The 18,618-nt window shown below is 39.0% G+C and overlaps 1 protein-coding gene across 1 annotated transcript in view; it reads right to left on the bottom strand.

Moving 5' to 3' along the window:
* ITM2B (integral membrane protein 2B) overlaps window positions 1-16,220 on the bottom strand; it is a 29,192-nt gene extending 12,972 nt beyond the window's left edge. The window contains exon 1 of the mRNA XM_055244286.2: window positions 15,850-16,220. Coding sequence (XP_055100261.1) covers window positions 15,850-15,966 — 117 coding nt within the window. The 5' untranslated portion in view covers window positions 15,967-16,220. The remainder of the gene's footprint in view (window positions 1-15,849) is intronic.
* Between the last annotated feature and the right edge of the window lie 2,398 nt (window positions 16,221-18,618).

Below are 18,618 nucleotides of genomic sequence, written 5' to 3'. Positions count from 1 at the left end.
AACAATTTGGCAGTATCTAACAAACATACATCAAGCTTGTCCAACCCATGGCCCATGGCCGCGTGTGGCCCAGGACAGCTTTGAATGTGGCCCAACAGAAATTCATAAACTTTCTTAAACCATTATGACATTTTTTTGTGATTTTTTTTCCAGCTCATCAACTATTGTTAATGTATTTTATGTGTGGCTCAAGACAATTCTTCTTCCAATGAAAGCCAAGGAAAGCCAAAAGATTGGACACCTCTGACATACATTTATCTTATGACCTAGCAATTCCATTCCTAGGTATAAATCCTGGATAAACTTTTGAATATGTAAGGAAATATGTCCAAGAATATACACTACATTGTCAGCAACAACAAAAAAATTCGAAATAAATTATTATAGATTCATATAATATTGCTAAAAAGATTCAACTAGTGACCAGGCCCAGTGGCTTGTGCCTACACTCTCAGCAGTTTGGGAGGCAGAGGCAGGAGGACTGCTCAAGCCCAGGAGTTCCAGACCAGCCTGGGCAACATAGCAAGACCCTATCTCTTTTAAAAAATAAAAATAAAAATAAAAAAAACATATGTACTAGCACTGCTGATTTTTAGATAAGCCTAAGAAACGTAATTGCTGACCCCCCAAAAAAGGCAGGTTTCACAATATATAACACCACACATTTAAGTGTTATGTAAGTATGTGATATTTAAGACCTTCAAAACATATAAAATATACTTCAGGTTCTCTATATTTTGTGTGCTTGAAATATTCCATAATTTAAAAAAGAAAAAGAAAAAACACTAACAAGTAAGAGCTTCTTCACTGGGGTATATAACTTTACCTGGCCTAATTTAAAACAAGTCACCCAGACATTTCCACCCTTCTACTGCAATAAAACTGGTGCACCTTGCATCACGCTTAAAAGGTAACAGAACTCCCACAGGTGCTGTACAATTATCATCTAATTAATCTTCCTAAACCTCAAGTTTTTTAGCCCAGTTTATAAATGAAGACACTGCAGCACACACTGGCCTATAACCACCTTGCAACAGTAGATATAGAAAGACCTGGCTTTCAGAAGCACTCTCACTCTGGCACAGTACTAATTTCTAGTCCAAATAAATCTCAGCATTGGATAATAAAATAAAATTACTTAAGAAGTTATATCTTAAACAAAATGAAGGACAAATTCTTTTCTGGTACTTCAATTAGTTAAGATTTAGGTCACCTCAATCAGTTCCCTAAGAGGCTTTAGTAAATGTGCTTCAATTATAAACTTAAATAAAATGTATATTTTTTCATATAATTTTAATTCTGTTCTCAAACTGACAAATCACTTTACATTCTTAGGCACCTCTATTTGAACGTTTTTTTACAGGATGACTGAAGCTTTTAAGAGACATTTTTCAAAGTGCTCAGATACAACATTTTACATTTCTATATCAAATTCTACAACAATGCTTTAGGAACTAGGATACCAATGAGGAAAACATCACTTAGGGTTGAAAATTATATTATCAAAAAATATATATAAAGAAAAGAACCAATACAATTTATTCAACTGAAAATATACTGAACCTTCAGAAATAGATTTAGTTATTTAGAAACATGCTGGGTAACATAGGTAAATATGGGGGTGCACAGGCCAGCTGCCCACAGATGTGTTGTTTGGCTGGTATAATGCTTTCCAAAATGGAAAAACAGCTGGGACATTAAAAAAATTTAGTGATTCGCACTTTTAAAAACTAGGATTTCCCGGCTGGGCGCAGTGGCTCACGCCTGTAATCCCAGCACTTTGGGAGACTGAGGCAGGTAGATCACAAGGTCAGGAGATCGAGACCATCCTGGCCAACATGGTGAAAACCATCTCTAATAAAAATACACAAATTAGCTGGGTGTGGTGGTTTGTGCCTGTAATCCCAACTACTTGGGAGGCTGAGGCACGAGAATCACTTGAAACCAGGAGGCAGAGGTTGCAGTGAGCTGAGATGATGCCATTGCACTCCAGCCTGGTGACAGAGAGAGACTCCATTTCAAACAAAACAAAACCAAAAACTAGATTTCCCATCAATGTTCTAGTATTTTCAACTTCTCTCTTATCTTTTTTTCTCTCTACTTGGAGACCAAATATAGGTTTTGAACTCTGATCTTCATTTCCAGCTATGGAGACTCCATTTCAAACAAAACAAAACCAAAAACTAGATTTCCCATCAATGTTCTAGTATTTTCAACTTCTCTCTTATCTTTTTTTCTCTCTACTTGGAGACCAAATATAGGTTTTGAACTCTGATCTTCATTTCCAGCTATGACTGGGTATACTTCCTTCTGGGATCCTATTTATATTAAATAATCAATCAAAACTACTTCTCCATATAAAGAGTTTTGAGTTCTGGGTTTTGTACACTGGGACATATTCACTTGGTTTCTACATTAGGTTTCTTTCCTCAGTATGAAAGCATCAAAAGGACATGATGTGGTGATCCGCTAATTATTAACTGCATTGATTACCAGATATATCTGCTATATGTAAGACACAAAATCTCTGGCTGAGAAGTTAACAATCCATGAGGACATCAAACATTTGTTTGCATTTTTTCTTATTCACTTAAATCAGTATCTGAATTTTGCTTTTTAATTTGCCTTTTGAAATGAGATTGCTGCTGTCTTGACTGTAGTGAGGAAGTCTACATGATAAATGTTATGTTTGACACATAAAAAAGGAAGCAGTTTTCCAAGTGTCTGGCATTATACAGAAAGCTGCTCTCCATATTTGTGAGTACGGTATTTCACAAAGGCCTCTGACCTTTTGTCAATATTAGATTTCATTTAGTTAAGTTAAATTAGTATTTAGAGTCAAAATTGGGAATTATACCAACATGTTATGATTAATGAAGTTATGGAATTATTCTGTACCGGAATTCGAACAGAGGAAGGCTTTAAAAAGGAGAACTTAGGTTGCGTGCGGTGGCTCACACCTGTAATCCCAACACTTTGGGAGGCCGAGGCGGGTGGATCATGAGGTCAGGAGATTGAGACCATCCTGGCTAACACGGTGAAATTCCATCTCTACTAAAAATATAAAAAATTAGCTGGGGGTGGTGGCAGGCGCCTGTAGTCCCAGCTACTCGGGAGGCTGAGGCAGGAGAATGGCGTGAACCCAGGAGGCGGAGCTTGCAGTGAGCAGAGACCACATGCCACTGCACTCCAGCCTGGGCGACAAAGCAAGACTGTCTCAAAAAAAAAAAAAAAAAAAAGAAAAAGAAGAACTTAAACTACAAGGTCTATAAAACAGATTTCTCATTAACATACCTTTTTGTTAAAAAAATCCTGCAACATAAAAGCAGTAATATAGAATGAAAAAAATTAAAATTTAAAGCCATTGCATAATAATGTAACTATTGTGAGAAATCTATGAAACTTGAACCAAATTACTAGCATCACATAAAACTAGCACAGTCTTAGGTTAAACAAAAACAGGTTGGAACTTGAAAAAAAAAAAAAAAGGCAGACTATCAATGCAATGCATTTAGAACTGGATCATAACTTAATCACTTTTGTATCAGAGACAAGCAGAGTATCTAGTGCAAAGTAGAATATTTGTATGAATAAATTTAAAATCTCTTACTCTTTTTTCTACATAGTTTAAAAAACGGGTCGGGCGCGGTGGCTCACGCTTGTAATCCTAGCACTTCAGGAGGCCGAGGTGGGCGGATCACGAGGTCAGGAGATCGAGACCACGGTGAAACCCCGTCTCTACTAAAAATACAAAAAAATTAGCTGGGCGTGGTGGCGGGCGCCTGTAGTCCCAGCTACTCGGAGAGGCTGAGGCAGGAGAATGGCGTGAACCCGGGAGGCGGAGCTTGCAGTGAGCCCAGATTGCGCCACTGCACTCCAGCCCGGGCGACAGAGCGAGGCTCCGTCTCAAAAAAAAAAAAAAAGACCATCATTTCTATATAGTGTTTATTCAATCTATGCTGAACAGAACTGTATCCTTTTTTTTTTTTTGAGACAGAGTCTCGCTGTCACCCAGGCTGGAGTACAGTGGTGCCATCTCAGCTCACTGCAACCTCTGCCTCCCAGGTTCAAGCAATTTTCCTGCCTCAGCCTTCCGAGTAGCTGGGATTACAGGCACATGCCACCAGGCCCAGCTAACGTTTGTATTTTCAGTAGAGACGGGATCTCACCATGTTGGCCAGGCTGGTCTCGAACTCCTGACCTCAAGTGATACGGCTGCCTCGGCCTCCCAAAGTGCTGGGATTACAGGCATGAGCCACTGCACCCGGCCTTGTATCCGTTTTATAAAGTGAAATTTTAGCAGAATTTCAAATTCATATTGGTGAGTAAAAGGCATTGGGATAGCAAAAAGAAAGCCTAGATTAGCACAAACAGGTAAATGTTCATAAACAACAGCATTATATACAAATGTTATTTATTGTTAATAATATCCTTTACCAGGGATAAACTGGTGAAGACAGATTTTCTCTACCACTGGCTGAATGAAACTCGAGTCCACATTGTTACCAGTATCAACAGTTTCCCTAAAAATTTTAAGCACAATTCGAATGCTCTAATTTTATATAATTCATTATAAAATTCAGTGTCAAGATTAAAGAAAAAAAAGAACAAACCTGTTCTAGACTCACTTTTATACAAATGCTGGCTTTTAATGTCTTTCAACAAGATAATTATGCATTCATATTCAAATATGGGTAATTTCATTTAAAATGCAGAACTTTTGGTAAGAAAATTCCAAGTATATTCATCTGAAATTGTAACATAATTTAAATGCGGACAGTTAAGAGAAAATTTCTGTCCAAGTTTGGAATTTTAAATGTTAAACAAGATGACTACTAGAAAAAATAATTCTAGTTCTTGAGATGAGGAATACTTGTCTCTCTACATGTGGGAAGTGCTTTGACCCTATGAGCTCTACTGCCTAGCACTGAATGCATGTGCAATAAAAACTCAGTAGTAATACTGAATGTTGCTCCCTTATTCCACTACTCTCCTGGCTCTTGGATCCAGGGGTATGATTTTCTTCTAAGAATAAATATAGGCATTTAAATAGGTTGTGACTAATTTGGTTTTCATAACTGGTTGGTCTTTCCTAGCTACACAATGTTTCTTGAAAGCTGGGGTGCTTAGCAATTTTTAAATTCCAGGTATAGTACCTGGCTATCCAGTAGGTGCTTCTGAATATATGATCAATACAGTTCTCAGGAATAGATCCCCTATGGAAGTACCATGAAGGTAGTTTAATCCAATACATCATTTACAGATAAATATGAGGCCCAGAGAAGTAAAATTATTTATGTAATATCACAGAGCTAATAAAGTCTGAATATTATCTTGACTCCATGTGCTGCTTAAGGAAGCTGACTCAAACAGCTTAGGCAAATTAACTCTGGTAATAAATGAAGTGACAGACGCCATGTCACACTTGGATAATACTCCTTTCTAACCAGAAACCACATAGCCTGATTTTTTTTTATTAAATATATTTTTTAATTAATTAATTTTTTTTTTTTTGAGACAGGGTCTTGCTCTGTCACGCCAGCTAGAGTGTAATAGTGCAATCATGGCTCACTGCAGCCTCAACCTCCTGGGCTCAAGTGATCCTCCTACCTCAGCCTCCCGAGTAGCTGGGACTACAGATGTGCACCACCACACATGGCTAATTTTTTAATTTTTTTGTGGAAGTGGAGGTCTCACTATGTTGCCCAGGCTGGTCTTAAGCAATTCTCCTGCCTCAGCCTCCCAAAGTGCTGGCATTATAGATGTGAGCCGCCATGCCCGGCCCACAGCATGAATTTCTACTGTTGTAAAAGGTTTACTTAAATTGACCCACACTAATAAGCCCTACATGTGTGAACTATTACAAAGGCAGTAATATTACTTTTAATATGTTGTCAAAATCAATAGGGCTTTTCTCTGTTGTTCAACAAATTACAAAGGATGGTAGCAAAAAGTATTAAAATCATATACATGTGAACCTAAAACAATAAAGAAAAATAACTAAGGCACACCAGCACATAAGCATTTCAACATAAATGAAAAAGGCAAAATATTAATCACAAAAATGAAACTTAATAAGAGTTAGTTGGAGTAATAATGCCACAAAGCAAAACTACGAAGTTGGTAATGAGTTGCCTCTAAAATTCCTCATGAAGGAGACAATCTTGGAACTTTGAAGAGGACGATCAGAGGATGCCTCATCAATCTTTCTAGACTATCCTGTCTGATCTTAAATTAATGCTAATGGTAATTCAGATGGTTTCCATTATTATCCATTATTAATTATCATTAAGTCAATTTTTAATGTAAAAGGAAATATTCTAACAAATCTTTAAAAAGCTATCAAGATAGCTGAGTTGAAGTTCTAGTATTGATTTCCAGTTAAATGTTTGTTTACTTCCTCCTGAAAGCTCAATAAAGTGACAGTAAAGAGATAAAACAAATAAACCTTAAGCCACAAAGAATGAAAATGAATGACAGCAGACAAGTCATGTCAATAAAAATGTTGAAAGCTGAAAGCATAAGAAAAAAGAAAAAAAAAGGTATAAGGAGAAAATCTCCAGCCTGTAGACAACCAAAGGGGGAAAAAAAGTCATGTACAAACAAGGAATCAGAATGGCATCACATTAGAAGATAATGGAGCAATGCCATCAAAATGCTGAGAGAAAAATGAATGCTAACCTAGAATTTAACACCCAGATAAATTACCAAATATGAGGATGGAATAACAATTCTCAGACGCGTAAGATTTTTTAAAAATTTATCTTTTTCTTCAGATTTATGAAACTGTAGATCTAGCATGTGATGAAGACAAAGGCAATTCTTCCAAGATGATTATGACTCTCAGGACATTTGTATGAGTGCAACCAGTCTGGACTAGAAAACTAATGAATGATGGGCAAGAAATCATCCAAAAAAAAAAAAAAAAAAAGAAAGAAAGAAACTTGGTAAGTTACCTGGTGAGTTTGAAGATATAGAAAGGCAATTATACTGCTGTCAGAGTCTGAGGAATGAATGAGCAGTAAGTATAAACAAAATTAAGGAACCCTCTCTCCTGCCCCAAGAAGCATGATCAAATCCAGGGAAAATAAAAAGTTGTTATACAAGAAAGGAAGTAAAATAAAAGTATACTACAATACTCAAATGTAAATAATGTTTATGTTAATTATAATAAAAAACACTAAGTATCAATTTAACCAGAAATTGCTACAACAGGAGAAGAGATTATGTGTGCAGTGTGTAAATACACAGAAAAAGCTAAATATTCACCTCCCATGTAGCTATTACCAATAGGTATTATCTAAAACTGCAAAAAATTAAACAAATGAAAACAAACCATCAAACAGCAGTATAAGCAAATATTTAGAGTAGATGTTCTGCAAATGTGGTCCAGGAACACACCCTTTCAGGGGGTCCACAAGGTCAAACTTTTTTCATAATAAAACTAAGACTGTGTTAGTTTAAATAATAAAACTGTCATTTTCACTTTCATTCTCTCGCAATGTTTATATACAATAAAAATTGTACAGTGCAATTTTCCAGAAGCTAAGCATCATATCACAACAGACTGAATGAAGAAGCTGATAGGAAAATCCGGCTATCTTCTATTAAGCTATTCAGCAAAGGGCATTGCCGAATGTAAAACAATGTTACTGTTAGTCTTCTTAAATCTTTTTGGTTGTTTGGAAATATATATAACCTATATAAAACAAAAGCTCTTTGGGATCCTGAACAATTTTTAAGAGTATAAAGGGGTTCTCAGAGCAAAATGTTTAACAACCACTGATTTAGAGAAATAGGGAGTTAAAAGAGAAACATGGAGGGCCAGGTGCTGTGGCTCAGTCTGTAATCCCAGCACTTTGAGAGGCTGAGGTGGGTGGATCACTTGAGGTCAAGAATTCCAGACCAGCCTGGTCAACATGGTGAAACCCCGTCTCTACTAAAAATACAAAAATTAGCTGGAAGTGGTGGCGGACACCTGTAATCCCAGCTACTCGGGAGGCTGAGGCAGGAGAATCACTTGAACCTGGGAGGCGGAGGTTGCAGTGAGCCGAGATCATGCCACTGCACTCGAGCCTGGGTGACAGAGCAAGACTCTGTTGCCCGCCGCACCACGCCCCACAGGGGCAAAAAATGAGAAACATGGAGTTAAGATTGCCATGTATGGTTGGGCAGGTTGTTTCCAGTACAAGGACGCCAGGCCAAGGGAATCAGTAGGTCTAGAATCCAATTGATGTTCTATTCTCCAAACCACCAGTGAGGGGATCTTTTTCTAAACTGCACAAAGGCAGAAGAGGGTCTAGTGGTCACCATGGTAATAAAAGACCATAAGAAGCTAATAAGTTAATATGATTGCTTTGAATTAATCTATGGGGAGAAAAATTAGAATAGTGGTTACCTCTAAGGAGAACAAATTGTAAAAGGACACGAGATAACTTTCTGAGTTGATGACAATGTTCCAGCTTGATTGGGAGTCAGAGCCCAGGTATATAGACTTAAAATTATCTAACTGTACACTCATGATCTATGCATTTTACTGTATACAATGATGCTACAATTTTTTTAAAGAGTGTTCCTCTGACATAGGGCAGGACTATGTATTTGCATATTAAAATTTAGTATTACTTTGGTAAAACTCAAATTCTATTAACATCTATTATGCAATGAATAAATAACATTTTTACATGAAATGGGTACAGTTACTGAATCCTAAGGGTTTTTATGTTACAGGAATGAATCTTTACCAGAATGCCTAGCTGTGAAAAAAGTACCAACATTATTGTTATTGACATGTGAGACAGGGATAAGCAGTAACAGTAATATAAGAAGTAATATTCCAAAACAAGAATGATGAGGAGAGAAAACTGAGACTTTAATAATAGTAGCTGATCAAGAGGTCAGGAGTTCGAGACCAACCGGGCCAACATGGTGAAACCCCCGTCTCTACTAAAAATACAAAAAATTAGCCGGGCATGGTGGCAGGCGCCTGTAATCCCAGCTACTTGGGAGGCTGAGGCAGGAGAATCACTTGAACCCGGGAGGCAGAGGTTGCAGTGAGCCGAGATCGCGCCATTGCATTCCTGCCTGGGTGACAGGGCGAGACTCTTTCTCAACAACAAAAAAATAAAAATAACAGTAGCTGAAATCTACTAATTTTTAACTCTGTTCCAGGCATTGCGCTATTGTTGTTACACATTATTATTTTCCCTATTTTGCTGATGAAAAAACTGAGACACACAGAACTTAAGTAACTTACCCAAGGTATCACAGTAAGTGGTACAGACAAAACTTAAATCTTTTGAAGAATGACTGTATAACCTGAATTCTGCTAGTGCTACTGCTTCCTGAATAGCAGCAGCCCCTCCCCACCAATTCAGTAAGGGTACAGGGCAAAAAGGAGAAATATCATTCCTTTGATATTTTTCCCAACCATTAAAAAATATAAAAATCATTCTTACCCCATGGGCTACAGAAAAACAGCAGGCAGGCAGTATTTGAAGATATAGGCTATAATTTGCCAGTCCTGTGTTCCACTTGAAAGGAGATTATAAAATAGTGGCCCATGCCTTAAGTGTTTTGGGCTAAAATTCTTGTATAAATTAAAATAGTACTGATTTGTAGCTTGCCTTTGAAAATTGGAGGATCGAGCAACACTGGACTCATGTTTTAAAAACGAAAACCAAGAATATTCTTTTGTTTTTTGAGACAGAGTCTTGCTCTGTCACCCAGGCTGGAACGCAATGGCACAATCTCAGCTCACTGCAGCCTCCATCTCCCAGGTTCAAGCGATTCTCCTGTTTCAGCCTCCCAAAAAGCTGGGATCACAGGCGCATGCCACCACGCCCAACTAACTTTTGTTTTAGTAGAGACAGAGTTTTGCTATGTTGGCCAGGCTTATCTCAAACTCCTGACCTCAGGTGATCCACCAGCCTCAGTATCCCAAAGTGCTGGGATTACAGGCGGTGGCTTGCGCCTGGCAGTAAAACCAAGAATATTCTTACTTGTTTCATATGCAAAAAGCCCGGCTTCAACAATTCGTCTGCTTCAGCCCAGGAGACACTGAATTTGCCTTCTCTGCTTAACATGCCTAGCACGGCCCTAGGTAAAACTGACAGACAGGAAATTTTATGTCCCAGTATTAAACGGAGGAAAAAATGAATTGGATAAAGTTATATAAAATGAAAAACTGAAAACTGATAATGCAAAGCTAAATAGACTGGCTCTCAAAAATCATTTTCCCCAGCATAAAAATGGGTCTGCTTTTGGATATTGCAGAGATTCAAGTGATTTAATTAGCAATGCATCTTTTTAAATTTTTATATAAAATAATTTAAAACATTATAATCATATATAAGCAGACAAAATAGTTCAGACTTAAGCTTTATCCTTAACTCATTCTGAAAACAAACAACTTTTAAAAATAATTTGCACCTTGGCTGCTCTGCCTATGCAGTGCCATTCTTTTACTCTTTACTTTCTTAATAAACTTGCTTTCACTAAAAAAAAAATAATAATTTGAGCCTTAATCATTCAAATAAATACAAAAATCCACCAAACTTGTTTTTTTTAAAGTATGAAATTCAACTATGCCAAAAACGGTTTATGCAAATATTTCAAAATTTCAAAGTATAAAATATCCACCACCATATTTAGTATCACTTTCCCAAATAAATGTCCAGGATATTTAACTTAGAAGTGGTATTATATATAAGCTGTGCAAATTTTATTTCTCTTTTGTCATACTTATGTTAGTTCAACATCATAAAATTATTGCTGGTAACTTATCAGTACTGAAAGATAAAACATTAAGTGAAAAATCAGAATATATCTCTACCATAAAAACAAGGGTAATTTTCTCATCGCTACAACTCAAGATTCAAACTTTTCTGTTTAAGAATAAAAAGTCTACGTTCATTCTTACCTGATTTTTCCCCAAGTACAATTATAGAAATACTGCAAAAAGTTTTTTTCCTCTCATAAAAGAGCTTAAAGAATGCGCAATAATTTAAAATAATCTTGTTCATTCAATTGTTGGTAACACTTATAAAATGAGGTTGTATTGTAGATCTCCTTAAAGCTATTAAAAATGTGTATTGTAAGTACTAATTAATAGGGATAATCACAATTAAGTGGAAATTTTTCAAAAATGATGTCCTTAGTGTTATACCTATAATTTCCAATTTTCAACTTTCAACTGTCTACTTTGTAAAAGACCTTCATTGTGAAGCACAGCTCCAGTGTTAATATTTTGTACATCATTTAGGCAAAAATCACCTCATTCAGAAATTCAGAATTGTCAAATCCTTTAACAGGTTTCAGTAACGGTCTAAAGTCCTTAATTTCTTTTCCTTTGGTCTTTAAGCTCTAATAAAATGCCACATTTGCCAAAAAATTTAAGAGGATGATTTCACTGGTAACCCAAAAAGATTTTTCTTTTCTGGATCTTCCTTTACTGACACTGACATACAAAGCAGTTCAAGAAGCTTTAGTTAAAATAGGAATTCAGGAAGTAGTATTTCCTTTTGGAAAAAGAATGTGGGTTTTGAATAGACACTCTAGACATTTAAGTTATGGTATGATAAAACTAAGAGAAATAAAATCTCCCCCAATGACTACTTAGTACATTTTTCTATGTACATTTACACACAAGTCAAGCTTTGGTAATGCATAATAAACACCTTGTAAGTCAAATTCTAAATTAATTTAAATAGGCCTGTACCATAAATGTATTTGAGATATTTCTGCTTAAAAAATACTTCCAGTCACATAAACCTTTCATATGTCAGAGCTCAATTCCATGAGGTCATTCAGGCTTATTATGCCAAGTATATTATACTCATTTCTGTCTAGTTGGGAAGACTACAATCCTATGCAATATGCAACCTTGCACACCCAATATGCAACAGCAGTGCCGTGTCAGGGATGTGTACACAGGAGGTCCTGCCAAGGCATTTGGGATGCACAGAGGCAATTCATTTATTTCCCAGCACTAAATCCTCTATTCAGATATTAATACCCTCATAGAGAACCAAAATGTAATGTAAAAGTTTCACTAGCCAATATCTGCAAACACGGAATTACATAACTAGGTAATAAGATGCACTTTGGTTACAAAGAGAACCAGGCTCTCAATCCCTTGAGAGCATTATATCAACATTACAGTAAATGGCCAGCCATGCATTTTATGTCCCTTCTCCTCACTCCCCCGAAAACACACAAACAAAACCACCACCACAAACGAAAAGCTTAATTATCAAAACCTTCAGTCTTGATTGTGTGAATAGGGAAAACCAGAAAGGGTAAAGAACCAGGGTCTAAACAGCCATTTGTCATGGGTAACTCAAAACTTATACTGGGTTAGTCGGCCTTCACTTTCTCTCATGCGCTCACCCTGCCACTATTTTCTCTCCTATATATATCAGCACTTTACTTTTCTCTCTCCTTTTAAAGAACATCTACAAAGTGGGGTAGAGAGAAAGCAACACTATTTGTCAGCAAAACAACTTGCAGGGATACATATGAAGCAAGCTTAAGCTATTCTGTGGCCTGATACTGGAAAAGGGGTTTCATAAGCAGGCATTGCAACAAAGAGGTGCTAACAACTTCACTGTTCACTGTGAGGTAAACAAAAGTGACAATGTGCTTTATTACATAATACCTCTACCCATCTCCTTTCTCTTTGACCCACTGCTACTTGATATGAGGGAAGAATGTAACATGTTAAACACCAAAAGGAAGAAAGGGAATAGCCTGGTTAGAGTGAGGAGGTAGTTGTTATTTTTCACAATTAAAACAATGTCTGCCAAATATAATTATGTAATCCTAGCATCTTCATAGATTTTTGAAACTGGAAGAATCCTTACAGGCCATCTGGTCCTACCCTCTCATCTTACAGACAGAAAACCTAAAAATTTAAGCCCAAGATCAAGCAGTTATGTAATGACAAAACTGGGACTTCTGATACAGTACATCAAGTATTTTGTTATTTGCAAATATACAACAATTTCCCAAGGTTCAAAGTATTGACACAAAAATAAATGAATTGTTGCCTATAGCATAAAACATGTAAATAATTTCAAATTCACTTTTGCTACCCAAAATACATCCCAACTTTGCTGTCTCTATAGCTCTAAGAGCTTTATGCCTACTAGGAGAGGAGGAAGGTGAAAACAAGGGGAAAATGCAGGAAAAGAATAAACAGCAAGCCAGTTGAGATAAAACAATCAATAGAAATGGCTGTTAGGATTAATAGCTGCTGAAAAGATAAGACTGAAAAATGGGGTAATAGAACTGTTTCTGGAGAGTTCTCACCCTGCAGAAGAAAAAAAACAGAAAGACAGGAGCAATGTAAAAGTACTGGAATGCATGTTATATAAGCCAGCTGATTAGAGTGATCAGAATTCTTGTGGCATAAGGTAACAGAATCTGCATTTTAAAACCAGAGCAGGTGGTCCCTATGAGCACATTTTGGAAACACTGGTCTGCGGGATATTGTGATCTAGGAGGGTTAAAGATAAGAAAAATTCTTGTTCAGGAGTTCCAGGCCATTAACTAGCTTGGTTTGATTCTTTCAACCAACCAGGCAAAGGAAATGCCCTCGGCAAAACACATTAAGGCTGATTCTGTTCCCAGTTCAGGCAGTCAGACAAGGTGGCTGCCACAGAGCCACCCGCAAGGAGCCAGAGAACATTATGTAATCACTGCCCAAGCTCTGAAATGAAGAGATGAGAACTTCTTTCACAAAAGTCTGTCATTAAGGTTTTCCTTTTCCCGTCAAGAGACTGACTGATTATAAGGATTCTACTTTTAATGCAGAGAAATATTTTGTCATCCCCTAAAGAAGTCTTTCAGCTTATAGCTGGAAAAAGAATTAGTCATTTTGTATCTACCAACTCATCCGTGACTGCTGGGTGGTTTACAAAGACGACTCTGGCCCTCACTCTTTAGTCCCAATAGTATTTTTCTTTGGATATGGAGGATCTGAGAAAATAAAAAACGGAAAACAAAGCACGGAGCTACCAATGATTACTTATAGCTGCAATGACCACAAAATTTAAATATGGTGAACTCGTGAGCAATTTTGAGAATCTGGCAGAGTCACTATTTCAGAAATGACAAAAATTGTCAGAAGTCAGATTTAATGGTGCTCAGCAAATGTAATTCTGATGTTTGTCCAGAGTTTCAAATCTCCACTACAGCGGAACAGAGAAAAGCTGTCTGAGGTGACATCATCCAATGCGCGCTCACTCTCTCTTTCTAAATGAGAGCAGTTATATTTGTCAATAGGATTTTTAAATGTATATATAGATATGTGGTAGCATTAAGACTACATATATTTGAGATTGTTGTGACTGGATACTTGACTGTCAATCTATTTTAGGTACAATGAATGTTAGATAAACAAAGAGCTAAGATAATAATTTGCTACTGCAATTTTCATCTGTGCATTCCAAACATTTTCTTTAAAGACCAAGATTGTTTGCAATGGCTTCAGGAAAACAATACCAATACGAAAACCAAAACCTTTAATCCTTTTAGGGAATCAGTTCACTGTTCCTATTTCAAGGCAAGGCAAGTCATTTAGAAATCAACCTCTGACGTGTCTGTTTTTATCAGAACATTTCCAGAAAGTAAGATTACCATTATATTCTGAAGATAGATTATATTCAGAATATAACAAATTATAATATAATGTCTAGATTACCATTATATTGTGAATTTTTTACAGTATATTAGTGGCCTATTTTTCAGTAATTTTCATTCGTCCATATAAAAACTCCTATTATTCATACGTAGCACACCAATTTTTTTTAAGTTAAAACTAAATTTACCCTACTGATAATAGGTCTTGAAAAATGCTAACAACAACAAAAAAATTAGATAAGCAACATAACTTTACAGTTAATTTCTAATTTTTGCAGCCTAAAAAGGATCTGGTTAAGAGGCTGTGGGCTTTTTTAACTTACGAGACAATTACACTCATATTTAAGTAAATATGATCGTAACCTACTAAAAGTCAACACAGTAACAGCCCCACTTCATGAATTTTCCTAGGATTAAAGGGAGATTTTGTAAAATGAAGGAGAATTTTATTAGGGACCCAGGGGCAAATTTCTCATGTTTAGTTTCACACAGCAGGAGTCCTCACAAAGACGCTGATATAATTTAAATGCCAACAATTGGTTTTTCACTAACATCCACATAGTCATTACTGGCCTTTACCAGTAATGGTAAGAGACAGCCCAAACCTGCTTCGGGCGGACTGTCCCTTCGTCCCCTCTCCAGGTGAAGTTCACCTGCCACTACCGAAGGGCCGTGGAAAAAGGAGGTAAAGAAATGCTTTTAAAATTAAGGCGCTTACAGTTGCTGGACTTAGTCCAAGTGCTGTTCAAGCCTAGAAACGAAAGTGGGAAACAACAGAGGTTTAGGCTTGTAATGATGTCAGCCATTTTAGGTACATTATTTATACTGGGAAGGAAGTGCCAAACTCGGTTGTTGTTGTTGTTGTGCCTGTCGCTGCCGGTCCCCAGATCGAACGAGCCAAGTCCCGGCTGCACGCACGCTCCCCCGACTGCACAAACGACCGGGAATTCGGCACAATTAGCCAATCGTTCCCTCTCCAGGCCTCCCAAGCCCCCGACCCCACGTCAGGCACCGCTTCCAGCACACGCACTTCCTTACAAAGGAGCTGCGGACCCACAGGAAAGGGGAGCGGCGGGCTCTCTCGGGTACTTGTCCCCGCGGCGCGAGCCCCGCGCCCGCCACCTCGGGGCGCACTGCCGCTCCAGCCCGCGCAGCCCTCCCCGGCCGGGCCCAGCACCCGCTTCCCCGACCTCCCCGGGCTCGGACCTTGCAGTCCACTGCGACGGCGTCGGGGGGGATGATGAGCGCCTCCTCGCCGCTCTTGGGCTCGTCCTTCTTGGCCTCCTTCTGGGCCAGAGCGGAGTTGAACGTCACCTTCACCATGGCGCGGCCTGAGGCGCCCTCGAAGGGCGGCGGCGGGCTCGGGGCGCGGGCTGCAGGCTCCCTGCTGCGATTGCAGCGTCTACGGCCGGGCTCCGGGAGCGGCTCCGGGCGGCTTAAGAGGTTCGGGAGGCTCCGCGGCGGCAGAGGCGGCTACTGCGGTAGGGATCTCGCAGCCTCCCAGCTCCCGCGCGAGGGCGGAGACGGCTCGCGCATCCCCTGGGAGGCGGGGCGGGGGCGGGGGCGGGGGCGGGGCCAGCGGCCGGGGGCGGGGCGGGGCGGGGCTCTGCGCAGGACCCTGCCCTCGACCCGCAGCTGGGCGCTGGATCCCGGCGCGCCTGGGAGAGGGATGGGCGTCACTCTGGGCCGCCTGGAATTTCCAGTTCTGAATTCGCTCCCAACCAGGTTACCTCCAGGCCCAGTGCTGCAGGTTTGTAGCAAAATCGAGTGAACTTTCCTGAGTTCGCCGGGTACGAGGGACTAACCTTCGGCAGCAGCAGACCGCCGCTTCTCTGTCCTCTGTCCCCACCGCGAGCCTAAAGGCTATGGAATTTTTGTGCATCCACATCTTCATTTTCTCACTTATTAGGGAACCGACTCAGTGGAGCACAAACATATTTAAAGCTCTCTGTCCTTGAGATCTGACTTTATCTTTCGCGGACCTCACCCAAGGGCGTTTACCTGGCTCAGACCTTCCTGGTCTTCCTTCCCTCTCTCGGGAGGTCAGGGCCTGTTCTGCCTAGTCTCAGACCAATGTGGAGGAAGCCTCTTGGCAGATTTGTATTTCAAACATTTCACACTCGTAAAACGAAATGTTCCACTCTTGTGCGTACTTGGAAAAAAACCACATGCACGCTTGGCTGATTTGTGACTCAAGGTAAAGTACTCGATGACGAGTCCCTTTATTTTTCTGCAAAATGAAAAATAATTAAGGATAATGCAAAATTCTCATGTTTTGAAGACGTTTCATTTACAACTAATGCGAGGTAGAATACTGGCTCCCGTCGTTACTGCATTCATTACTGTGTCAACAGACGGCCTCCTTGGACAAATGGGTTATCTTGTATCCTTCTTCCACCCCATTCTGTCCTGGTTCATCCAGAGTTGTGGGTGTGCTCTAGAATGTTACAGCTGTGTCAGCTCTGCCTTGGGCCAACCCTGAAAAAAGTGGGTGGAGTCTGAGATCTTTGGGGATTTGGCCCTGCTCAAGGAGGGAGTTGGGTATCTCCATAGAATGTCAGATCATAAGTCCCTGGGAAACAGCCCAAGATCTCCAAATCCTTATGTTCATGTATTTCAGAAACATCCTGGGCTGAGATAGAAACCCAGGCCAGACTTTGAGTTTGCTTTGGGTATTCAGAAATTCCTGTCAAAATGAAATCTGCTCAACCGAGGGGAGGATGAGTTAGGTTCCAGTTCTGGTGAGTTTTAACAGTAGCTAACCCTACTTGCAGCAACTTATTTAAACTCCTGGGTCTCCCTTGTCCAGGCATCAGCTCTGTGAGGTTGACTCTATGGACTGGCCTTTCACAGTATCTAATGTTATCTAATTCCTCAAAGTTAATGACTGCTTCCAGCTCCCTAGTTTAATAGGTTTCCTGAGACATTACAGTTGAAGACTAAGTATTTCTGGAAGCAAGATCTGGAGGATTATAAATAATTATATGTGCATCCTTCTTACTTCGTTCTATGTTAAAATAAGATGGTAGAAAAATACTCAAGGCATTTTGCAGTAGATGATAGAGAAGAATCTGGCTGTCATTATACTCCGGGGGAAAAAAAAGAATTACAGAAGAAAATAAAACAAAATTCTACATGAACAACACTACTGAACAGACTAGGAAGCTGAGGCAAAGGATGAACAAATGAGGTGACAGAACTAGAAATCCTCCCCTGCCCCAGGATTTCTATTTTGAAAGATTCATGAATAAAAGACCATTCATTATTTTGTGTACTTGCAGCGAGCCACAGTTTAAAATCAGTTGGCAACCGGTCTGGGAATAATCTCCTGGTTTTGTTTCTCCATTTTATCTCATGTGTCTACAGAACTGTGTAGTGCACAACAGCAGGGATAATAAAGACGCTGGAGCAAGACCAAACATAGCAAATCCAGTCTTGTGATTTAGAAAAGGTTGCCCGTTGACCCTGAAAACTTAGGAGCGAGGGAGGAGGAGAGTCCATGACTCAACAAAAGAAAGTTAAAAACATAAGTTACTATTAACTACCAAATGTAAAGGGTGTCTTAGAGGACCTTTGTTTTCCTTTTTGACGTTGATTTTGAGAGAGCAAGATGAATCTGATTCCAGCTCTGCATGTCACCAGCAACCATGTTTGTTTTTATGCTTACCTAAGGAGGGAGGAAAAAATGGAAGTGGGGAACTGAATTCTAAAATATTTTATTAATGGATTTGTGTGATGTGCTTCAACAGGGATTTTTTTTCTTTTTAGGTTGTTTACATCTCTATTCTGTCTGTTCTTTCTCAAAGAAACAATTCCTTATTCAGAGAAATTTCTTGTGGTTTTACAGAATGATTGGAAAACTTTATTTTATTTTATTTTTCACAAATATAGGGTCCTTGGTGAAACAATGTCACTGAATATGCCCTTTGAAATGTGCTCCTGTTGCCTCTTCTCTTAACCCAATGTGTGAGTTTA

Source organism: Symphalangus syndactylus, chromosome 15, assembly GCF_028878055.3.
Source record: "Symphalangus syndactylus isolate Jambi chromosome 15, NHGRI_mSymSyn1-v2.1_pri, whole genome shotgun sequence".
Lineage (NCBI taxonomy): Eukaryota > Metazoa > Chordata > Mammalia > Primates > Hylobatidae > Symphalangus > Symphalangus syndactylus.
Note: the sequence above shows the minus strand (reverse complement) of the source record. Positions and strands in the feature narration are given on the sequence as shown.